Raw genomic sequence first — 25,412 nt, 5'->3', positions numbered from 1 at the left:
TTAAACCAGTCGGATACAGGAAAATTTCCCCTGGCAGCTCTTCATCAAAGACCTCACCAGTTTCTGCACCAAATACCAGACTTAGGTCTCATACCTTGCCTTCACTGACATAAGAGGTGACATATATCTAGACTTATTTTTAAATGAAACAAAAAATGATACCAAAGCAGAAAAATGTTCTCAACATGCTTATCCACTAGTGAGAAAACAACTGACTCAGGATAGTTCTGTTACATACTACCACTCCTGGGAAACATTCACAGTGTTGCTGCAGTCACCCTGTCCTGGAGAGAGCAGAACTAGATTTAAGCAAATGATGCAGGTGCTGGTAATAATCTGTCTGTACTGGTAGGAACTGCAGCATAACCAGTGTCTCCTACTGAAGATGGTGATTGCAGTGTAGGAATATACACAGCACAAGAACTTACACAGAACAGAGAGACTCTGTGTCTTGATATTTATGTAACCACACAATAAAGACTGCCTGTTTTTAAAATATCTTTGTGTTGTTCCATAGAAGAAACAGCAAATACCCCAGTTTAAATTATAATGATCCCAAAACTCTCCACTGGACTTGCCCCTCCCAATCTGCCAGACTGAAATGGCAGGAAGGCAAAGCAGCACAGCAGAACTTCCAGATTAGTGTCTGAAAAGTTTCCCTTCTCAGCAGTCTTGTGATTTGAGATGCACACAGAACTGAGCACTTAGGAAGCAAGTCTTTAATATTTTAAGAGAAAATTTTTTATTCAAGAAACGTGCAATAACTCTTCTCAAACTATATGCAAAAATAAACCCCAAAATTCTAATGAAGATACAGAAGAGGGGAAAAAAAAGCAGCACAGCAGTGTTCCAAAATATGTAATTCACAAGTTTAAAATTCAAGCACTCCTATCTGATGCCTGGAGCTCTCTTAAAATATTAACAATCAAAGTTCTCCGGTAAGTGTATGGGGTATACTTTATTCTGAACCAGTGCCTTGGGAAAAGGTTACCACTCGGGGCATACATTTTCATCCCTTGTTTGCCCATCAGACCACGAAAAATCCTGTTGCGGGACAAGATTTTATCATAAAATTCAAGGCCACCTCTGGCATAGTCCGGGGAAAGCCTGGCTGCCTTCCTGTCGGCCCTGCAGTCCAGGTGATAGGTGACGGCGTCCGAAGAGACACTGTAGCAGAGCAGCCCTCCCATGGCAGTGACAAGGTTGCAGAGGCTGCGGAGGATCACGGGGCCCGTGGATAACCCCAGAAGCAGCTTTAGAGCTGTCCCACAGACAAAAGTCCCAGCCAAGCAAGTCGGAGCCACAACTGCACTCGCTAAAGGGCTGCCATTCTGCAAGTACACAACTTCTCTGGCAATGGCAAACTTCTGAGCTTTAAGGGAAAATGTGAGAGCTTCCTTTAAAGCCACACCTTCACTGCTCTCCCAGTCTACTTTCTTGCCATTTATTACAACAACATGGTTGACTATTCCTTTTTTATCCTCAGCTGTGCTATCAAAGTTGAGCGGGATGCCCACCAAAGAGCCTGCGGGCAGCCAGGGAATTCCAGCGCTCACAGGGTGGAAGCCAGAAGCTGCAAAGGCTCTGTAGGAATCAGCAGACTTCACACCAGTATCTTGAAGGACATCCTGAAACACACCACAGAGCTTCTCTGAAAGCTCAGCTGGCTGCCCCTCTGACCAGCACTCGTGCAGCAGTTTGAACGTCTGCTCAGGAAACACGTGATAGGAAAGGTTAGTGCCAAGCAGTCCCACGCAAGAAACAGCCAATACAGTGAGCTTGTGCTTCTTTAACCACACAGATGCCTTCCACAGGAACCGCACTGCCATAGTCAAATCCTAACCTGTTCATAACACAAAATCAGGAATTAAAGTATGCATAGATAGGTGTGTCATCTCTCTAGCACTGGAAAAACCCAAATAACCAAAGCAAAAAACATGAGAAGAAACAGAGCGCAACAACCAAAGAAACATTTTTTTATATTAACAAAACACAAAACATCTTTAAGAGGAAGAGATATGCAATAGTTTTTGGGCCTTGCAACACAGGATGATTGATATGAAGAATTAACTTCTCCCTTTCCTCCAGTACATCAATTTACCACAATAAAGACAATACTAAAGCCACCACACTTCCTCCTCCCCACCAATCAATACATACCCTGTATTTACCCAACACACTTGTCTAGTCCTTGCTAGCACAATCCCACTCTTGCCTTCCACTATACAATCCATAGGTATTGAGGTCAGAAAGAGCCAATAATTAGATCAGTCTATGTCAACCTCCTCTACAGTACAGCTGCAAAATGTTAATCAGTAACCTGAATACTAAATTCAATAAGCTGGGTTTGACTATAATTTTCAAAGCAGGATCACATTTTGATTTGAAAAATTTCAGGAGACAGAATTTTCCTTTAGGAGTTTGTTCTGATGGATAGTCATGCTCATATTAAAAAAAACCCCAAACAACAACAAAAGAACAACCAACCAAAAACCAAGAAGAAACAGTATGTGTTTTTTCTACACTGCTTTTTTTCTTTCATTCAGATTTCAACTTCCAGGCACTGGTTCTAGCTTACTCAGCAAAAAGCTATTTTCAGAAAGCAGCATGCTTTCAGTAGCTACTTTTAAAAGTTTGTCTCTGAAATAATTTCTCTGACAAATCCTATGTTCAAGCTAGAGCAGAAACTGGAACATAAATTTTTTCAGGGCCTACGACTATGTTACGACTCTTTAAATAAACAAATAAACTTAAAAACTTTCAAACTTGCCAACTCATCCAGTTCAAGAGTCCTGCTTCCCTTGGGAAGCATTAGTTCTTTTTATAATCCAACCCATATTATGTGCTCTGCCCAGGAAAGCACTAATCTCTTCTTATAAAAACCCAAAAACTATTTGCTACAGAATTCCTGCCTAGCATAATGCTACTATGAAGGTATAAAAGTGAATTAGGCACCTAAATCCAACAGAGATCAGTGAAAACTGGACGCCACTCTTTCCATTTGCAGAGTCTCTTCTCTCAGGGTTTAACACACGAGCTTCATAGAATCTTGCTGCAGCTGTCAAAGACATGAGCATTTCCAGCTGTCCTCACAGGAAGCCGCAGTGGCAGAAGGAAATTGTGCTTTGATACAACAACCAAAGTCATAGTGTGGAGTACCATCAAAGGTGGGTCTCAGCTATGCTGCTGGGCTTTGTATGGCAGCAGCTGAAGCAGGGACATATGCTCTCCTTCCACATGTGCTGGACAAGGACTTCTCACAGAGGGGTAGAGTGGACAACTGGGGTCTGTAACATCATCAAACAGCACTACAGGACATGCCAGGATACACCAGCCATGAACAACAGCAAGTGAGTGTTAACCACAGAGAAACAAAAAGAGATTAATTTAAAGATGGCATTTTAATGATATGTTATTACTACTCCTTCCTATGAAGATATTTTAGATTGTAAATTCAGCAGGGGAAGAATAATCTTGTTTAATGTTTATGCTGCACAGAACACACACTAAGCTCTTAATAAAAACAATGATGTACGTAATCATACAGTAATTGAATATGTATTTCTAAGTGTAATAACTAGTGGTATTCTCACATTCTGCTAAAGACAGAGGTGATGAGGTTTTTGACAATATTATTTAAGAAAAACATGCTAAAGAGCCAAGAGCTTGAATGAAACCAGATTTGATGAGAAAATGTCCTTGATAATAGATCTAAGAACCAGAAAATGGTAATACTTAAATGACCATTTTGAAGTTTATGATCTCTCAGCAAATCTGGTTGTCTAGATCTGGTTGAAAAGGTCATGTCATTTACAGTGCAGGGGAAGCACTTCTAAGGGGATGATTGTAGGGAGCCTATCACTTAATCCTCAAGTGAAGCTGAGGCAGGGACTTTACAGGTTTCTCTTGTCAGAGAACGCCCTCCCATTGCAGCTGGCTAACTTTGTTTTAAGATTAGAAATGCTGCAAGGAAAAAAATCCCTCTTCAGCTTCCATCCACAGCTGTGTGGGGAAGGACAGACCACACTGAATACTCTCCTTTCTTGCATGATCAAACGTGATCTTGCACATCAAATGCAAAAGCAATGCCACAGAGTATTTGTTTTCTCATAGTAGTCCATACTCAGGAAAATAAAAGGAAAACTGCCCACAATACATTTTAGCATTTATGCTTTCAAACCTTCCCCAAGGGTGAGTGCAGATGCTTGGCTCCTGCAGATATTCCACTGCAATCCTAACCGTGTATAGCATTTTTACTTTTATTCAAACTCTGTGCGATTTATGCATGAGGAAAGCAACCGGAAACTGCAAGGCAATTTATATGGCCCATATACTGTAAATTTAATCGTTTAGTAACCATGAAGCCACCACCACGCTTACACGGCGGCCTCCCACAAATGCTGAAGTACTTTCTATCTCTGTGGTGTCACAGGCACTTAGTTCCCACTGACCTCAAAGAACTGCAACAGCTAAAGCTCAGATGGGGGATATCTACGCAGGTCTGGCCACACCACGTGTGTTACTGAATTTATTGCTATAAAATCGCACGCAGTCAAGGGGAAGCCCAGCTTAAATCAGGAAAAGGGGCGTGGGCCGGACCCACCTTCAGGGCTCGGGAGGTCATGAAAAACTAAGAATATGGAAGAGGAGAGCGGCAGAAATCCATTAACCCCGCAGCGGGAACTACCCAGCACCCCCGCACCGCGGCCGCCCAGCACCTACCGCGGGTCCGGGCCCAGGCGGGGCTGCGGGCGGAAGGGGCGGGCGAGGGCGGCTCCCTCAGAGGGCCCGGGTGTTCCTGCACTGAGACAGCCCGAGCATGGCCTCGGGAAAGAGGGAACAGCTTCTCCAGAGCGACCCGGGTGTTCCTGCACTGACACAGCCCGAGCATGGCCTCGGAAAAGGGGGAACAGCTTCTTCAGAGCGACCCGGGTGTTCCTGCACTGACACAGCCCGAGCATGGCCTCGTGAAAGGGGGAACAGCTTCTTCAGAGCGACCCGAGTGTTCCTGCACTGACACAGCCCGAGCATGGCCTCGGGAAAGGGGGAGCAGCTTCTTCAGAGCGACCCGGGTGTTCCTGCACTGACACAGCCCGAGCATGGCCTCGGGAAAGGGGGAACAGCTCCCTCAGAGCGACCCGGGTGTTCCTGCACTGACACAGCCCGAGCATGGCCTCGGGAAAGGGGGAACAGCTTCTTCAGAGCGACCCGGGTGTTCCTGCACTGACACAGCCCGAGCATGGCCTCGTGAAAGGGGGAACAGCTTCTTCAGAGCGACCCGAGTGTTCCTGCACTGACACAGCCCGAGCCTGGCCTCGGGAGAGCGGGGGCAGCTCCCTCAGAGCGGCCCGGGTATTCCTGCATTGAGACAGCCCGAGCATGGCCTCGGGAGAGCGGGCCTTGGGGAGATGCCACCCGCGGCCCGTGCAGGCCAAGAGCCGGAGACAGCCAGCCCTCCTCTCCCAGGGCAGCCACAGCGTGAGGCTCTCCGCCCGCCTGGCAAATGAATTCTGTGCTGTAACTCTCAGTGTTCTTCCTGCAAAATACTTTACATCTGTATTATTAATACAGCCCTTTCCACTGCAGGGCAGGAATGCTTGCCGAGAAGGCAGCAAGTGGCAGAGCTGGCATTCTTTGTAGCAGCCCCTGGTTGAAGCATTTCTTACCTGTAAAGGTTTAGTTCCCAGACATTTTAGCATGACATCTGAGTTCACATGGAAGGATTAAGATAATAAACCGAATACCTAGGAGTTCTCATTAAAATTCATGTGGGTTTTTAGGACTTTCATGAAAGTATCCTAATGAAGATAGTTATCCTATGTTTTTCCTACTAGATGATCTGATTTTTAGAAACACTAGTGCTAAACAGGCCTGGCTAGGCATAGCCTGTTGTGAACAGAAGCTGGTAATGACAACCTTGGTTTTAACTTCCAACAGATTGCTAATTGCTAAGAAAACACTCTCATTCATGACAGGGCACAGTTCTACCCTTAGGTTATGGTTTTATGCAGTATGGCAAGGCAGATGAATAGTTTGCTGCCACCCAAAGGGAGAAGTCAGAGGAAAGATCCCGCCTTTTCAACCTGTCCCCCTCTGAGCCACTTTTTTGCCAGCTCTGTCATCTATCAGACTCTTATGCATCTCATTTATCTCACTATTAGCAGAAAACATAGCAACAGACAAAAAGACATCATTTCCTGCTAGGTTATCAAGCAGAATAGGAGCATTGAAAACTGTGAGAAGTGCCAAGGCTTTAGCAAGGTATAAGGCAGCCAGAAAAAAAAGAAAAAAAAAAGCTTCACCTCCCTCTTTATATGAGCAGAGAGCTGTTACAGTCTTTGGTCTGTAGCCTCAGCATGGAGTTTCATTATCTGCCAAAACTTACAATTTTTAAGTTGGCATTGATATTCATACTTCATGCAGATGTACAAAGAAAAAGGGTATGTAGGTGATAATGGACAACACTCTCCCACTAACTGAAACACACAGAGACTTTTAAAATCCCTCATCACACTAAGACTTAATTATCCTACTGGTGAATATGCAGAGAGGGTTGGGTGGGTTTGTGAAATCTGGCTTTGAGAGGTGCTACAGCACCAGCTGGAGAGATCTAGAAAACAAGGTTTTCTTATACTAAACCTCAAAAATCTGGCATTGCATTTTTACAATAGTTTCTCTTAAGAGATTTATAATAAATACGATTGGGAAAATCGGACACTCCAGCTTTACTAATCATCACATTGGCACAGTTCTGGTTTCAGGTAGGAAATGTTACACCAAGGAAGGTGAAACAAGACCAAAGTTCACCCTGGTTTTGATGCACATATACGTCGTTGTAGTCAGGGATCCAGGGATATGGACTGCTTCTAAATTAGCCTGCTAGGTGGTGCTGTAGGACACGCTCTGCCTTACTCGTTCAGGAATATGTTCCAGTTCTCTCACATATTTTACCATAAAACAGAGGCACCTACCATCATCTGCCTCTCTAACTTGCAATCTGTATGTATGAAGCATTGTTGCTACATTAGGAAAAAAGTTGACATTTAAATACAGAACTGAAAATCATTCATTTTGTTTAATGATTTGTGTGGTCTTGCAGTCTATTTTGATTGTGTAATTTCCAAAGTGGAAATGTGAATTGGTCAGTGAGTGTCCACCAGCCTAAGATATAGACATCTTCTTCCTCTATGGAGTCTATTTATCTGATTTATCTGCCCATTTATGCAAGTTTTTCTGCAATCCATGCTCTAGATATGAGCTTTAGTGGAGGGTAGTAAGAATCTTATAATTTTGGCACAAATTTATGCAACATTGCATGTCTCAGTGTCAGATGAAAGATACATTGCAGAAGTCTGGGATTAGGAAGATACACTCTGCATGTCTGTAGAGTTGCACTGATAGCAGGAGGAGAGAGATTTCAAAGTCTGCAGGACACACATCATCTGCCAGTTACCTGTAGATGCAATCAGAAAGCCAGGGAACTGGAGTGTGGACATTAAGGGGTTTTACAAGACATGAGGACAGAGAAGTCTGATGAAGAACAGAGGAAACGTTAGAGCGCGAAAAGATCCTGGAGTGAGATGTGTTGGCTGATCTGGGGAAGATCTTACTGTGAAGGAAGGGTATGACTTGTGAGCCTGCTGCTAGATGCAGCTCCCTGGCCCGCTTTTCAATATTGCTTAGTGTAGGGCTTCAATAATGAACATGCAGCAGCAGTGTAATCCTCTGAAGCAAAACATGTACCTGGAAAGTAACCTGTACTAAAGTGGCTTACAATGCCCTGTGCTGGAACTACTTCCAGCTCAGCAGAAAATGCATAGAAAACTGCTGTATTAAGTGACCTTTAATGTTCTTGTCAGCTGGCAAAAGGTTGAGCCTGTTGGTACTTAGTCATCTTACTGCACTCAGGGGGAAGGAGAGCTTGTGGCAAGATGGGCTTCCCAGCCTGTCATTCTGAGCAAGCTGCCCATCTCCAAATTGCAGCAAATAGCACAGTGACAGTGGGATTGAAGTGTACACAGCATTGAGCAAAAGCACAAAGGTGCAGCTCTTCAGATCTTAGCAGTTTCTGTTGCTGGAAAGGGAAGATGGCAGCCAATATTGATAATATATCCTTGCATGTCTCATTGTCACTGTGCCTCTTATAGTCCCCTGTTTTCCACCCATGAAACATTCACATCACCAGCTGATGGGGAATACAGCTGCAGATTTTGCCTGTGTGCCAGGATTTTGCTATTTGCTCAGTTAGTACAGGTTAGAAGCCACATTTTCCTTTCTGTGTTGGGTTTACAGACAAGGTTTGGCTGAAATCTTATGCTGATGATCAAAGCCATATGTAAGAAGTAGTAGAAAAAAAAAGTTCCCATCTCCTTGTTAAACCTCTTCTGTAGAAAAAAGATGAACTATTCACAACTATTTTTCTTATTCCTGGAGTGTGTGTATGTTATTAAAGATAGATACCTTGTGTTTCCTCTCAAGATGGGTGATGTAGACAAGCATAATAAAGGACAAACATTCAGAAACACAGCCATGGAAAGAGAAGAGGGAATTCTATTTCTGGTCTCAAATCATACCTTCAAACCCCAGTATCCAAGAAGGATTAAAAAGATGACTAACTTTGTTGTTGATATTGGCAGGTATATAGATCACAGTAAAGCAGAGAGTCTTTAGAGGAGCTGGGAAGTTGTTTTGTTCCTAATGCATCGCAGCTTAGATCTGATCACGGATGAAAAACTAGTGTTTTAGAAGCCATAAAGAGGCTGCAAGTCATTTGGATGGCTACACAACTCTGGGACTGACTTTTCTTTCCAGAGTCTTTGAAGTATTGATCTGCTGATCCAGACCTGCCTAAACCTCAGACAAGCCCTCTGTGACAGCAGACATGGAAAAGGGAAAATACACAGGTTTTTATCTCTTTGCTACCACATTTTCAGATCTGGGGGCTAATTGTTCAAGCACCCTCACCTGTATCTGGATGTACCAGAAGCTGATAAAGAGTGAGCATCTGTGAAGTAAAAGAAAAAAAATCCTTCCCTCAAGCAGGACTCCTGTGAGTATAATCATAAAAAAATCCTTGATCAGAATGTGCTTTGCAATCTCTGCTGAGGCTAATAGACACACATCCACTTTGTTTAAGGCTGACTATGGTGGTGCTATATTGATGGTTAGACTAGATGATCTTGAAGATTTATTCCAACCTTGATGATTCTGTGATATCCAGGTGAACTCGAGTGCTAGTGAAAAATCTGGATACCTGCAGCAGAGAAGCAAAACCACTTGCAGATTCTGGTCAAATCAATTTGTGCTGAACTCCGTGGTTCTGCAAGTAGTCTACTGCAATTTAAAACTGCTTCAGGTGTACCCACATTGTGCAGACAGACCCTGTACCACATTGCATTAGCTGGATTACAGACACCATTGTGATGTCATTTTGTGAAATCAAAAGAAAACTGACAAACATAAATTCATTGTCTAGCCTGGGATTTCTTGGCAGTGCACATGAGCCAAGCTATTAACCAAGATGATTATTCACTGTCTATAACTAATACAGCCTTCATTTTTAAGAGCTCTGGTCCTGCAATTAGCTATCTCTCCTAAAAGGAAGGTACTATAGTGAATTAAGATGTCATATCTTCATAACACAGCTAATTAGCACCATTTCCCTTCAGAATTGGAAGAAGTGTATCTTGGGAAGGGGAGGATGCCAATTCTTAGAGGCACTGCTATAATATTTAACAGATTGAATCATGCTGACTAACCTTGGGAATATTTAAAGTTACTGCAAAGGTAATGATATTTGAAAGCAAGTAGAAATTGGGGCTGTTTCACTGAGTCAATCAGCCTAGGTGGTCACTGAGCACTGCTTCCTGGTGGGAGTACTTCACAAATGCTGTAACCTTCCAAGAAGGTCCTTATCACTGTGGATAAGTGTAATTTTTCCTGTCTTATTAAAAGCTGTGGAAGCCACAAACAGAATACCAGCTATTCTAAACAACAGTTTATTCTACTGTAGCAACAGACCAGAGATCCTACTGTGCCTCAAGTCAGTTTAAAAGACATCCCAGTTTTAGGGAAGACCTATCACTACAAATAGTAGAATTAAATTATGAGAAAATGCAAGATCAATGTTAAAGTGAGATCTGTTTGGAACATTGGATTCCTATTAATTCAATCTGTTTAAGGCCTGCCTTATTCAGTGCCATTACCAAAGCTCAGATCCACATCTTTACTGTCTAGGAAAAGGAGACTCATGCTGATAATAGTAACAAAAGACACATTCTGTTAGTGCACGAATAATTTTCTTTGGCACTGGAAATCTGTCATTTTCTTTATGTTACCCTACTGATTGCCAGTTTGCCAGTTTTGGGGAGCTGGAGACTCAGGCCCAACCTTTTGAGTTTCTAATTCAAGGATATCTGGCTACAGTTCTTTTACCTGCCTCAAAGTGGTATCTAGTTTGTTTCCTCAGTCAGAGGTCTTACTTTAAAATACTTAAGAAAAGGTCATCATGAGAGGATGGGATCATGCATAGCTGTAACATACAGCTTTTTTCTTGGACAGCATGTGTAACAGGAGAAAAGTAACAGCTTCTGAGTGGGAGCTGATCAAGTCTTACACAGAGTGTGTGAAGCAGAGAGCAGCTACAGTAAACCAAAGCTGTTCTCCATAAACCAACCACCCTGCAAACCAGGTGAAATCTGTCTGCCTTGGCACTGTGGCACGTCTGTGTGTAGGAGGGAAGGGACCTGATCCCACACTGTCTTCTTGGGAAAACGTGTTTGGCCACTGAACAGTCTGTGTTTCTATTGCATCAGTCAATTAAGGATCTTCCAGTACTTTAAGAAACTTTTTGAGCTGCTCTTCAGTCTGCACAGATCTCTGAGACTGCACACCTTGCAGCCTTATATATGACTGGATCAACTCGTGCACTTGCAAATGAATGAAGTTTTGAAGAGATCCCCTCTCAGCTAAAAAGTCTGAAGAAAGCAGTGTTACCCAGAGAGATTCATTCCTGTTTAAGCAGTAAATTTGGTTTGAAAGAGATAGGTTTGTTAATATCGCTTCTGAGCATCTCTTTAATCAAACACTAGCTTTCCAGGTGAATAGCTTTTTCAGGATAGTTGCTGAAGTGAGATCTGGATACCATAATATCAAGTTAATTTATACACTCTGCTACTCCAATTATATATTGCTGGTGATGTCTAATGAAGTTGGGACTACATACAGTTCCCTATAGCTGGCATTCAGCATAAGCGTCCCAATCTGTGAAGGTAAGCTCTAAAGAAAGATTTTGTGAGTACCTTTTAACATAAGCATTGAAGACCTACACAGCTGATGTAATTGCCACCTACAGTCACACCAGAAAAAATTTTATGTTGTCTTCCAAGAATTGCCCAAAACTAAGATCATCCAGATCTTAGTACTGAGAAGTGAAAAACCACAGGTCCAGTGTCATTTAAAGTGATAAAATATGTTCATAGTAAAAAACAATAGCCCTTCTGGATTTTTTCACATCCTACAAATAACTCTACATGAGGAGAAGTAACCATGAAAACCCAGAGAAAAACTTCAACCCAGCCAGCATCCTACAAAAGGGAATGTACATTGGTTTGCAGAAACCAGTTTTGTTTCAGTCTGTTTGTATCACTGGTGTTAGATCCTCTTCAATCCTCCTCACAACTTGTTAATAAAACCCAGAGTAGAAACCAACCAGTTTTCCCCCCAACTGAAGGTATTCTCCACATTAAAAGATAAACAATGGACTGAGAAAGTTGGTGGACTATGGTAAGGATAAAATGCTAGGTGCAGATAAACAAGTATGAAACTGTGTGAGAGAGTATGCAAGGCAGGGACCTGTGATTGTTAGACCACACCTGTAAAAAGCACCAAAGTTTACATTTGTATGTGCTACAAGTCACAAGGGAAGACACAGGGATAACTGATAGTCCACATTCTGAAACACAAATTGGTAAATGCTAAGAATACTTCTGATGAATGCAAACCAACCTCCCTGCTCATCTGGAGCTGATAACAGTGACTGATCGTACAGTTGCATCTGGAGAATCACTTGGGACCTGACAAACTGGAGAGTCGATCAAAAAACTGGAAGCTGCATTTGAAAGAGCAGTCCACATTATCCATAAAAACAAAGGAAAACTTAAGACATATTATGATAACTACTTACTGGATAGCTTGTCATAGATAATTTAGTGCTAAAAGCAAAGTCAGGATCAGCCATATCAAGTGCTACAGATAGCCAGAGTGGTTTTCAGAGAGCAACTTCAACTTTCAGAAATGAGGAGCAATCTAAGAACCAGGTGAGAAGTAGTCATGGTGTCCACAGCACAAAAGCAGAAAAAAATATTTAAAATGTATCTATTTCTATCACATTATTTCCTCATGCAAATTTAACAGATTTAAGCTTAGGAGAACTTTCAAAACAGCACTGTAACCAGCAAGAGCTGACTGTAGCTTACAGATGCCTCTGTTACCATTCTTTTCTGCACACAGATGTCAACATTCCATCCACTGAAGAGTTACAGGACAGGAATACTGTTCCTGAGTACTCTTGGAGACCATTCAGGTACTTGTTTTTGCCCCATGCAAAGGGAGAACTGGAATGAACAATGTACATGGAAACACGCACACAGACGAAACCATAGTGAAGACAAAAAATCCTTAAAAATGAAAAAAAAAATTAACAAACCTGTTTGCCCTCCAAGCCTATCCTCAGTAATGCAGTAAGTCAGGAGCAGTAAGAAAAGCTTCATTTGCACAACAACCAGCAACACAGGGAGAAAAAAATTCCCAATATAAAAAACAAACAAAACCACCCTTTCTTCCAAAACAGGCTTAGTGCACTAGCAACTTCTCTCTCCCCCTTAAAGGTACCCCAAGTTAATTGATTCATCTCATGATGCAGGCCACCTGAGTCGTGTTTCCTTTCTAACCTGAAAATTTACAAGCATTCAGGACCATTTCTAAAGATGCAAAGAGTGCTAGTTAGCCATTTTACACAAAAATTAAGATCTCAACTGCGTGTTTAGAGTTGTTAGTATTGGAGCAAGTCTAACAAAAACTGTAAACCTGCAAACCCTGTTCTTTTAATGACCACAAGGACAATGTAGTCCTGGCAGACCTTCTAGCCAAAAAAAACCCTGCCTGAAAAGTTCAACCTGCTCCTTTCATCTTTTATTTAGCCACTATATATCTTTCTCTGCTCTGTAAAGCTGTCTATGGTACAAAATGCAGGCTATGTACAATCTGAAATAAAGCTGCTTATTGCACAGAGGATGCCAAAATTATTAGCTCTGAATTTTAATGAGGAGATGTTTGACTTCTATGCCACTGGGATTGCAGGAAGTAAGATAATACACATGAAAACAGGGCAGGGGGAAATAAATAGAGTAACCAATTTTGTCTGTATTGGAGTTAATCCATTTAAATGGCTGCAACAAAACCTGCCTGTGGGTTTCTGTTTTTCAAAGACTACATATTTAAGCTTGAAAAATCTGCATTTCCAAGTAACTCTCAGTCCAGACAAGAAATAACAGAATCAGGGTTTGTTAGCAGGAAGTTTGCTGCATTCAGGTCATCGAAGAATCAATCTGTCTGGCCAAATTGTGCCAGATGGACACCACCATTTGAGCACTCATGGTGCTGCTCTTTATCCTGCCAAAGTACCTCGGGAGTGACCTAGAGAGCCTCTTTCTCCAGCATGAAAGTCTGTGCTGAGCCCCTGCTGTCCACAAACACTGTTTAACATCTCGTTGTAAGAATTATTTTGATTCCGTATGCTAGTAGTCAGTCTGTGACTAAATGACTATTGGCAGAGGTATTGAAATAAAACCTGAAGAAATGGAAACTTTCATTTGTAATCCGGTGGGCTTTGGATCAAGCATAAACAGAATAAATGCTCTAAAGCAAATAAAGCAAAACTTCAGGTTTCCCACCCTGTCTAGTAGAGGTGCCAATCAGGATTGTTCTGCTGCTGGATGCTATCAAATGCTATCTCAAGCAGGTAATTATAAGAGATTTTCAGAAAAGCAGCGGAGAAAAATAAGTGCATTTTTGTTGACATAATCACTTCTGGATAAACAACACACAGCTGAGTCTCAATTCACAATCTTTCCCAGGAGGTCACTAGGGCTGCATGTGCTCTTCAGTGGTTTAACATGGGGTTTACTCTCTTCTTCTAAGCAGAAGACTGCTTAGAAACTTGTCCAAGAGATTTTTTTCTTTTGAAAAACAGACTATCTTCATTTCTTCCTCATGCTGATCTTGGATTAATACTAGTTTAAAGTAGCTGGGGACTTCATGCAATGAGCAAATGTATTCAGACCCCTATACACTGTTTAGATAATCTTAAACACAAGGCTCCAAAAAATCAGTGTGCCAAGTAAGATCACTATGAGGGAAGAACAAGTAATAGGATTATTGGTTATTGTTCCATTATTTTGGAAAAGAGCGGTTTCAAAACTTATCCTGAATTCCATTGCCATTTCCTCTGCTTAATGAGGAACTTCTGTTCAGGAGGAAATGCCTTATGATGATTTAAAATGTTCTGCCACTTCACTCACCCTTGATGAACACGTGGCCACCTCTCTTTTCCAACTGACCCCTGGGCATTTTACCTGTCCCCTGCACAAGTGCTCCCTTCCCTGCAGCACCTTCTGCTGGGCTCTGTACCACTCATGCCCATTTCCATCAGCTGGCAGCCAGCTCTGGATTCTACCCTTCCTAAAATAAGGAGCAATTCCAAGAGGTTGTTCTTACCTTCCACCTCTTTGAGAGTTTCATATGCACTGCTGGACAAAGCACCAGCAGATCAGGTCATCCTTGGCACATTTCCCAGTGCTTTATGGTCCAGACAATAGGAAAAGGTGTCCCTGCACTTCCCAGCTAGTGAGTGAGAGGCATTTGTCTGCTTTGGCTTGGGCATTGACTAGTGCATGTGATGAGAGAGCAGAGTGGATCACAAGCTGGCAGAAAACAGTGTGGGCTTAGCCCTCTCAGTTCTCCAGGGTGGCTTCATCTTGTCACCCTCAGTGACAGCACCTTATGCACTGAAAGAATTAAGGTATTTGGAGGAGACCATAGGGTTTCTATCTGATAATTATTCTTAGGAGAAAAGCTTAAGCCTGGTACCAGAGAATCCCCTGATTCAGGGAGGGAGAAAGGGCAGCTGACAGAATGCCCATGTCTTGCTATTTTTCATCCACCAAAGCTGAATCTGATCCAGTTCCCTGTGAAAGGCTCTTGGACAGGCACTTTTGACTAATTTTCGCTCACCTCTTCCCATGTGACCTTCTCCTTCCAAAGATGATGATGATGATGAAATTATCTGTCTCAGCTGCACTCTCTGGGAAATATTATCTTTTGCAAACTTTAATTTATCTTCATCGAAATGAATTGTTTTCATTTGAATTTAGCTTCCAACTTGGCTGTGTGACTGGGAAGAGATTCACTTCAGTGCACAATAAACATTGTATCCTGTACTTCTTCCATCTTTTAATGTCTGCACAATAGCAAGACCTGGAAAGCAGAAACACTGAATCGTCTTGGTCTGTGAGTGTCACTTGCTTCTCTAAGAGCAGCCTGCGGCGTCACACATATCATGTAAGAAGTGAGTCCATCCTTGAATGCACAGATCACACAACATGGCTCATTTAACTTATGAAGCTCAATGCTTCATAAATGATACTTTCCTCCAGGGGCTGTTGCAGGAAGACATGTATTTCAGCTGTTTTTCAAAGCTTTGTGCTAGCCCAGAAAGTCTCCTCTCCTCCCAAGTATGAACAATAGCTCACTATAAATCTGTTCTTTACAGTTTTGTATCCCTTTAGATATTAGGGAAATACCTCTATTTGACAGATGATGGTAAATGCTTTGTAGGGAATTCTTCTGATTTTTGCAGAGTACTCTGGGGTCATCTTTACTCTTGGATAATGACTGGAAGCCAAAAGAACACAGGTTTAGATTAGATATAAGGAAGAAATTCTTCGCTATGAGGGTGGTGAGGCACTGGAACAGGTTTCCCAGAGAAACTGTGCATGCCCCATCCCTAGAAGTATTCAAGGCCAGGCTTGGTCTAGTAGAAGGTGGAGGGGTTGGAAAAAGATAGTGTTTAAGGTCTCTTTCAACCCAAACCATTTGATGATTCTATGATCAGAGAGTTCATTCAATAACTGGTATGGAAAGCATTGAAATAGTGTATTAGATATCCTAAAAATGCCCTCTGTGTTTGAGATAGCAAAACATCAACATACTCTGTCTAAACACAATTATACAAATAATTTAAATTAGCTGTATGGGTCATGAACAAGTCAAAAATGAAAAAGCCCTCCTCCTTATGCCATCCTGCTGCTCTGTGTTATAGTTCCTTGCTTGTATTTAGCTGAGAGCAGGTAATGTTATCCACTCTGAAGGACATTCAGTAACTGTGCATAGGAGCAGAGTTAAACATAGGCATGAAGCCTCAGTTCTCTTTGTTTGGAGGCACTGTACATTTGTAAGGACAAATTCTGCAGCAGAGAGTGCCATGCTCTCTCACAGAAGTCACAACATCATGCTTTGTATGTACTTTCCTGGAAAGTCCAATTGTTATTTGGAGAAAGCCCTGGGTACAGGAGGTCCTTCTACAAATTGCCACGCTGAGAGTTGCTTGTGGAACACCATGGTGCTTCTGACCTGTAGTGTCTGTCCCCTTGGTCCTCCAGCCTACTGCCCTCCAAGGAAGGACTGTCACAACAATGTGGTTTTGAGGAACATACTTGGAAATGCACACTGTGCGCATCCCACTCTGATTGCCACCATCCCAAAAGATTCTTGATCCTGAAAAATTTGAATTGCTATAACCTGAGTAGTGCACTCAGGATGATGTTCCCTGTCTCTAGCATGGAGGATCAGGACAATTCTGCTGTCTTCTTGGCCTAAAATTTGGATCCTTCTGGGCTTCCTCTAGTACCTTTTGGGTGTTACTGGATAAATAACTGAACTGGACTTAGTTCTCATGAAAAAGTTTGAAAAACTGTATAACCCTTCAAGTGTATCTCTGATTATAAATTTCCCAGCTTCATCAAGAGTCTAAGAGTACAGATAATTTGTTAATAGAGAAGAGTTCTGCAGTTCTGATAAAATAGCAGGTAAATATTGCAAAGAGAGAACAAAGTGACCTCCCTTCTGTTTTTCCTTGCAGCTTAGAAAGTAACATATCTCATTGCACTTGCTTCTGAGAACCTCCCTCACGGACTAGCCACTTGTCACACCACATCCCACATGCATGAAACCTTCTCATAGCACTGACAGAGGAGGAGGAGGAGAAACACACCCAGCATTTCTTTACCAGCCTATTTCCAATCCCAAATTAATTTTTACTTTTACTGACTCAGCCTTAACAAAACCTTGAGTGGATGAGTATCCACTTCATTAATCCTCTGCCTGATCTCCCAGTGCACAGTCTTTATAAGCAAGAAGGGGCAGACACACTTGGAAGACATTAAGCTACAATCCATTTGCAAACAGATTTTCTCTCTTCCCCTAAACAGACAAGTGCTCAGTGCTACTCAGCATCCAAATTCAGGATAATTATAGTGACCTCCCAGCTGTCACCGACAGAAGTGCTGGAAGGCGGATTATGCACATGAAGTCCTCTGCAGCTAAAGCTACCATATGTCCAGGTTTCACTGGGCATGTTTCACAAAGCCAACTTTCTCCAGGCTGTAAAAAGACTTTGTCCATTTGTCCTGAACTCATTTGTGGCTGGAACCCCTCCCAGGCTGGCTGACACAAAGCCATGAAGCACACTCAAATCCCCTGCATATGCTGGCTTCAGATATGCTGGAGTAACCATCTGCTGGAGCAGAGTCTGAGGAGCTTTGAAAAGCCAAAGAGAAAGGGAGCTTAAACCTTAGTGATGACAATTTTCATCAAGAGAGGGAAGTGAGAGCTCTCTTCTGCCTGCAGCTCCTGCAGGCAACTCCCAGCATGGACAGGAGTGATCTGGGGCAAGAGGTAGAGCCTGAGCTCTTTGACAGGAGGCTGCTTCTCCAGACAGGAGCCATGACCTCCATCACTGCTGTGAGGAGTGCTTGTGGCAAGGCAGGAGAGGCAGCCCTGCCTGCACAGCCTCTCTGCACAGCTGCTGCTGTGCTGAACGCCCCATGCGAGGGCCTGGCAGCCGCAAAGATCTCGTGAAACACACTTTATTACAGCATCAGCTACATCTAGCTGCAGCTAGAAAATGCCTTTTGCAATACTCTGCCTGTAGCTCAGCTATAGATCAAGAAGGTTTTTGACTGTAACTTTTGGGGTTTAAAACACTGACTATATTCTTCTAGAGATTTGTAGATGTCCTGCAGACATCTTACCATAAAATGAAATCACCTCCCCCCATGATGTCTGCATTGAAAGGTTCAGATTGGTGAGTCTCAACTGGTTTAATTCACCAGGAACTTTTTGAATGCTGAGTCTGGAGAAATGTTTGCTTAAGCTTTTATAAAAAAAAAAAAAAGAAGAAACCTATGCCAAGGAAAGTGAGAAGAAAACAAACAATTAGAACACGCAGAGCTTGACTTTTTCCCTCCAGTGAAACAACATAGACATTTTAATAATTAAGCAGTTTCATAATGTTTGTAGAGGGAATCAAAAGTTTATTGCTTTTGCTATTTCTATAAAGGCACAGGGCAAAGTGTAGGGGCTTGTGGAGGAGAAGACTTAGGGAAGGAAAAAAGTAGTGGTGCTATAGGGGTGAAAGAACAAATCTCTGACTCCTTAGGTAATATTTACAGTACTGCAGTGGGAGTTCAGCTAAGGAACATGTGAGTCAGGGTTTGGGACCTCATTTGGTATTTTTGCACATGAGGAACTTGAGTGAGTATGTGGTTTAAGAGAGATTCTTTAAGCCTAGCCCAATGAAAATTGGGTTGTGCAATGCTGACTCATATTTTAGGATCACTCATGCTCTAATTTAAACCAATGGGAATTTTTTTATTGACTTGGATGAGAACAAGATTAAGCCTTTACTCCATTGTGATTCTGTAAGAGAATGTGGGACTAAGGTAAAATAAGCTGATGGTCACTAGAAGTATCAAAATCAAGTGATTGAAAATTGGGAGAGACACATTTATTTAATTTCTTTAGACAGATGCACCCTTGAATTAAACTCCTTCAAAGTTAGGAAGGTTATTCTGCCTTTGTATCTATGCAAGAGAAAGGCAGAGTTCATTCAAGACATACAAAGCTAAGAGATTTAAACTCTGCCTGTTCCTATGTAGTGCTGAAATTGATACAGTATGTCTGGAATTGATTTTTCCTTGGATGCTTGCAGACAGATCTCAGAGATGTGTTGGTGCCTGCTCTGTAAATGAAGGAATGGCTGTAAGTTTACCTGGTTTGTACTTGCAGCATTTTGTAACAAAGAGAGGGAAAGAAATTCAAAGCATGAGCAACTGATAATATGAAAAGCAGCAAAAACACAGAGCAGCAACTGACAATTATAAAGCAAATATAAGAGCCAGCTCCTACCCTGCAGCAGGAATATCACACTGCTCAACATCAAATTGAATGAAATAATACATAGCATAGTTGGAGAAGATGGAGGAAATAAAATCAGCTAGATCCCAAGAGAGACTGGTAATGGAAATTTAAAATTCTTCTAACTTTGTTTTTCTGATATAATTTCAAGGTTTTGTTTTTTGTTACTTTTTTCATACAGTATGATAAAGCAGCTATTGCTGAAATAATTATTTCTTTTCCAACAAAAGAGATGACAGATCTCAACAAATCTGCACAGAAGTGCTTTACATGTGCCCTCATTCCCTCACCAACTTTCTTGTACTTCTGTGAAGGATTTGTCTTGTTTGGGGCATTGACCACAGAGCTCCTGGGGCAGGGCCAGGTGTGGAAGGGCTGGTGGACAACTGTCTTGTGACTTAGTGCCACTGAACACAGTTATGAAGGGGCACAGTGGGAAAAGTTGAGCTGAGTCCTTCTTAGATCCTGTCATATCCCTCTCATTCATTCTGTGCTTGGCAGAGTAAGTTCCTATATGCATGTTCTGGTCTGGAAATAAATATACTTTATTATAGAATAGGAAGCATTTAGTAGCAACATAGGAGTAAACTCTAATTTAATATAAGTTCAATCAGCCTCCCTTCCATCCAAAACATACAAAATAACATCAAATTCCCTTTTTTTTTTTTTTTTTTTTTATTTTTTTTTTTTTGTGGTTGTGGTGATGGTGGTAATTATTTTTAAAGTTCAGGCTTCACTGTGTGTTCATTAGTATTTTATATCATAGTGTAAGAGGAACTCTTACTTGCTTGGCAAGAGTAGTTGAATCTCTGTGACATGCTACATTCCAGTTTCCCAGAAGCAAATCTCCTTAGAAAAGGTTTGAGGGCATGACCACAGGAAAAATTAAGTTAGCACACCTGAATGGGTGAAGCACCTGTAGGTGGAGTCTTGAACTCAGATAAACTTCTTGGACAGGCTTTGCTGCCAGAGCAATCCTGGTGGGAAACCATCCCCTCAGTAGCAGAAGAGCCTTGTCACGGGGGCAGCAATGAACTTGCTGCTGTGAAACATGATGAGGTGACAAAGCTGTAGGGAAGCACAGATGTGCTTGCCTTGCAGCCTTGGTAAGTGAGATCCTGCTTTGACTGTGGTGCCAGATGTCAAAGTGACGGTGAATTACCAACCCGAGCTAACTAATGTGGGGGGGCAGGGGGAGGAAGTGGGAAGTGCTGACATGTAAGCATCATATAAAATGCACTTGTTCTGTAAAGGATGGGTCCCAAAAGGCCCATAATAAATGCATGTGCTTGCTTGGACAACATGGTCTGTGCAAGGATGCACACATTTGTTCAATTTATCTTGTAGGAGGAGACCTGCAGTGAAAGAGTATTTGGAGTATTTCTCTTGTAAGCATAGAAATACATTTGGGATTGAAGAGAGGTTGTAAATGAGGGTTTCTCACAATGTTCACAGTGTTTATGCTTCTGTGGGGTAGGAAAACGAGGAAAGAGTTGTTACTGCTGACAGGGGTGGAAAGCAGAGGAGCAGAAACCCAGATGAACACACTCACTTGTTCATGGTCCCATCAGTGATCTGTGGAAATAACAGAGATCATAGCCCACATAAGTAGGATGACTTCTCAACTGGAATGTTAAATGGGATGGGTAAAAGCCATACACAGAGACATCAAAGCTTGAACAATGAAACCACAGACATGTTGTTCCACAGGCAGAGTTCCAGCATGGACCCTCCTAGATCTAGGAAGGGTCATCTCCATCCCAAAGTTCCCTTCACCCTGCACAGCAAGCTGAGGTCGTTAATAGCATTTGTCTTCTCCTCTCATTTAATGAAATATGTGGGCACTTGATATATTTCAGATTCTGTTTTCCTCCCCTATCAGCTGGTTTAAATTTGGGTGATACAGCTGATGGTGATAGGACTGGGAGAAGAAGGATGTGGGTGACAGTGTTGTTGCTTTAGACTGTTTTCAAATGGCAACGTGGCTGAAAACTGAGCAGTCCAGTGTTCTGTCTTGTCAGTTATGAAAAGGCACCATCAAATCTCTGCCAATGCAAGGTGTTGGAATTGTCCATGATTTTGTCATCACAAATATCAGTGTAACAAAGTAGCCATTCTAAGAGTGACTTTTGATTGTTTAGTTTAGTTATCAGCATAGTTTTTACATAGGGGAGGGTTGAGTTAATTATTAAAACAGGTTCTCTTGCTGCATGTTTACCTTTGCAGAGAGATTGTTGCAAAATTATTTGAGAAAAATTTTGAAGACTGACGACCACCCTATTTTTAATGCCCTAATTATCTGGTCAAAAATCCTCCTTTCCACTAAGTCAGTCTTTGCTGAGATTAGTGGAAATGCTTTTGGTTTACAGTGAGATCCGAATTATCCAGAATATACCCTGAGGAGAGAGAGTGAATTCTATTTAATATCATTAAAAAATGAGAAAGAGAAGCTCAAATAGCTTTTGTCAGTGACACAATACTGTTCCCAAAGGGTTGTGACATCTCTCTGTTTCCCAGGGCTAGAAAGGCACAGTGTTTTGATATTTTGTCCTTCAATTCCCCTTCCCTGCTAACAACCTTTTTTTCTGGGCTGTAATAGCTCCATGTCCACTTCAAATTAGTTGAGACCTACTGGAAGGCAAAGCACTCAGCAGGGACATGGAGTCTTTAAAGCTCCTCCTTCATCAACAATCTAGGGATCCTGGCAGTGCAGGGGTTAACCTGAGGCCAGGGAAAGTGCTGGGAAGAGTCAAACTGGGGGAGTTTTGAATACAGGGAAAAGCCACAGCACAGAGAAGCAGCAATACCAACCCTGAGTGAGAGCAGCTCTGACAGACCCCCTGGGCATCTAACAGCATTACCAGTGTTCCTACAAAACAGTGCAAAATTCAAGCACAGAGACAAGGCTTTCCCATTTCAGTGCCAATTGCTGGGATGTGCTTATTCCTTTCAACCAAATGGCAAATGAAGAAATAAGAAATCTGAATGCCATGGCTGGAAAAGAAACACTGATTCCTAGAAATCCCAAGGCTTTTCTGATTCTCATTTTCTTGGGTCTGATCCCCTCATAAACTGGGCAACAGCTGAGCAATTGGGAAAGAGAATGGAAACTTAGATTACACAAAAATTTGCCCAGAGGACTCTGATTTGACCTACTTTAACCTAACCCTTCCCCTTACTTCATTTGCTTTCCCTGGTTCGTTTAAGCACGTTGCCTTACCAATGCAGCCAGAACAAGGGACTTGCAGTGGGTTGAGAGGCTTCTGTTTTTTCCCTCTTTTGGAAATATCTCAGAGAAACCATCTGTCAGTTCCTACCAGCCTGGAGAGCTGCTCTGAGAGCAGATATACACAGCATCTCCCTGCTCAGCACTGGCACTGTGAGAGGAGGGGATGAGGGAGGAGTTGTGCAGGGCTTGGGAGCAGAGCTGGAGGTTGCAGTTGGTGTGAGAGCTTTTTGCTGAAGTGAAAAACCCACCAAATGGCTTTTCTCTTCACATGCACCTGAAATAGCTTGTCTGCTACAGTCAATAAGTAGAGATTTCATTTACTGCTTTCTGTGAAGAAGGGGAAGGTGGTATGGCTGTCTGACAGCCACCTGTGCAGATTTGGTGAGATCCCCAGGGTTGGTTGGAAAGCCTCTCAAGTGAGCAGCATACTGTAGGAAAGGGGCTATGGTGGCTGTCTCAGTGGTGGACAAACAAGAGATGAGAATCATGGCTTAATAATTTCTTGCATCTTAATGTGTTTTAGGTGAGAGTTTGCCAGAGTAATGGATAAATAACACAATGGCAAAAAGCCAGTACCAAAGCCAATAAGCACCAAAACATGATGACTTTCTGCTGTGTTTATAAGGCACATGAAATGAGTCTGCTATGCAGGAGTGAATTCCACTGCTGCACATGAAATGTCAGAAATCTAATCCTTTATCTATCTATGCAAGTATTTCTTCTGGAGGAGCTGTTGTAATTATTCAGTCAGGAAATGGAAATCTATCTTGCATTTTCTCTCTACCCCATAAAACTGCTTTTGAAGAGTTTGTAGCAATATGCTAATGGAATACAATACTTCCAAAATTTGATTACCAATAATTTGCCAACAGCTTTACCTAATGCAAACAACAGGTTGGACATAAAAAAAAGCTCATGTTTTTTATTTCAAAGTTTCCTCCCTAAAGGTCTAGCCAAACTCTATACTCCAATGATTACACCATGCGTTTTCCCTCCTGCCTGGGATGTGATACCCACTTCCCTCCTTGGCTTCACATTCCCTGCTCCAACTGCTGTGTGAACAAATGCAGTCTACAGCCGCTCATTTAACATTTTCCAAACATATTTAGTGACCAACATATTGCATCCAGACTAACAAAATTATCCTGAATTATCTTTGGCTCAAGATTGCAAACAGTCAGCTGGTGCTGGCTATCAGTTGCTGGTGCTTTTGATCTAGGGCTCACACAGGTAGAGTCAGAGTGGATATTGCTGTGCCCAGGTGCTATAGATGGCACAACTGAAGCCCAGATAGCTTTTTTCCATATAGGAGCTGAGAATACACATGCATTTTATGTGGCAATATGGTTGCATATGGTCAGAGGCTCTGGGTAAATGCAATTTTTAAATCACTTTCTTTTTAATGAAACTTTAATGCTGTGGAAATCCATGGAGGAAATGGATCATACAAGATACAAGAAAAGCTCGCTCATGTTTGATCTGTCTCTTGTACCCTTTGGAAGCAGATATATTTACTTGCAGCACAATCTCAGCTCCACTGAAGTCAGCAGGAAGTCTGTCACCATGTTCACAGGCAGCAGGCTGCTGTCTCGTAGGGCTGATGGGCTGCACAATCCTTCTCTGCTGCACAAGGAGCCACTAGTGCATTGCTGTGCTAAACCCATTTATTTGAACCATGGCAGCAGTAGAAGCAGTTTTAGTGATTAACCCACTTTTACTGCTATAAAGCTAATCACACTGCTTCTTTTTATTCAGTAGTGGGGTCTGTTTTAAGTTCCCAGATGCTCAGTTGTAGCAGGGAAAGGTGAGTTTTGCACTTTTAAAATGGAAGTATTGTATTCATTTAAGGAATGGGAGGGGAAAGGACCAACAAGTGATCCTTTCCCTGCCTGAACACTGACAGCCTGGCAGTCCCCAAAACAGAAAAGCCTTTGTTTGCTCCTTCATGGCCACAGTGCTCACAGCTGTCAGGTCCAGTGCTCCCATACTGGCCAGCTCCTAGTATTAGGAAGAGCCATTCTATCCAAGCTGTTGGCAGATGCATCAAATCAGAGACAAGCCAACGGGTCAGGCTGTTGAAATCAGGCAGCTGATTTCTTGAGATGGGAGACCCTGAAATTCCAGGAGGGTTAAGATGCTCAGCACATCTATAAGGCTGTAGAACAAATCTTCAGGGGAAATAATAGTGCAGGAAAGCTGTCAGATGTTATTGAAGAGGATGGTTGGAAGGTACTGCTTCTCTCTGAAGCAGGTTAGCAGAATTAATATGCACTTTAAAGATCAATTATGATCTGAAACTGCAACAGGACTCACCTCCAACTGTCCTTTGCTGGCTGGGGGACATGAGCAGCTGCTCCCTCCAGCAAACCCTGTGGATGGAAGGAGAGGTGGGGAGATGAGGAAGTCCTGGACCATGTTCTCAAAGTTCATGTGAAAAAGTCCCAAGAGGTGCCAAAATGACTTATCCCTGCTACACTGACAAACAAGAAACAGTGCTCTTCAAGTTTCAATATTAAGAGGCCCTTAAAGCACAACACATCCTATCCTCTGGATTTCTAGCAAAAGCAGTTCTGATGAACACCCATGGGAATTAACAGCTCCCTGAGGGCCACAGAGCCCACCTTGCCCTGCTTTATAGACCAGAAGGGTA

The 25,412-nt window shown here is 42.3% G+C and overlaps 1 protein-coding gene across 5 annotated transcripts; it reads right to left on the bottom strand.

The window, feature by feature from the left end:
• Positions 1–257: 257 nt before the first annotated feature.
• Positions 258–25,412, bottom strand: TMEM177 (transmembrane protein 177). 5 transcript variants are annotated; one of them, XM_056496667.1, is made up of 3 exons: positions 4,604–5,690; positions 2,956–3,308; positions 258–1,843 (listed from the first exon to the last, which is right to left on the bottom strand). In XM_056496667.1, the coding sequence occupies exon 3, from the start codon at positions 1,827–1,829 to the stop codon at positions 879–881; it is 951 nt and encodes a 316-aa protein (XP_056352642.1). In that variant the 5' UTR covers positions 1,830–1,843; positions 2,956–3,308; positions 4,604–5,690; the 3' UTR covers positions 258–878. The 5 variants fall into 5 exon arrangements, with proteins under 5 accessions (XP_056352642.1, XP_056352643.1, XP_056352645.1 ...); XM_056496668.1 differs by having other exon boundaries at positions 4,723–5,690; XM_056496670.1 differs by lacking the exons at positions 2,956–3,308; positions 4,604–5,690 and adding an exon at positions 25,076–25,412.

Source organism: Oenanthe melanoleuca, chromosome 7 (assembly GCF_029582105.1).
Source record: "Oenanthe melanoleuca isolate GR-GAL-2019-014 chromosome 7, OMel1.0, whole genome shotgun sequence".
Classification (NCBI taxonomy): Eukaryota; Metazoa; Chordata; class Aves; order Passeriformes; family Muscicapidae; genus Oenanthe; species Oenanthe melanoleuca.
This window is presented reverse-complemented; position numbering and strand designations above follow the sequence as displayed.

Bases quoted from the DNA above. Each gene is read 5' to 3' on its own strand.
- TMEM177 (XM_056496670.1), bottom strand. From the start codon at position 1,829: ATGGCAGTGCGGTTCCTGTGGAAGGCATCTGTGTGGTTAAAGAAGCAC.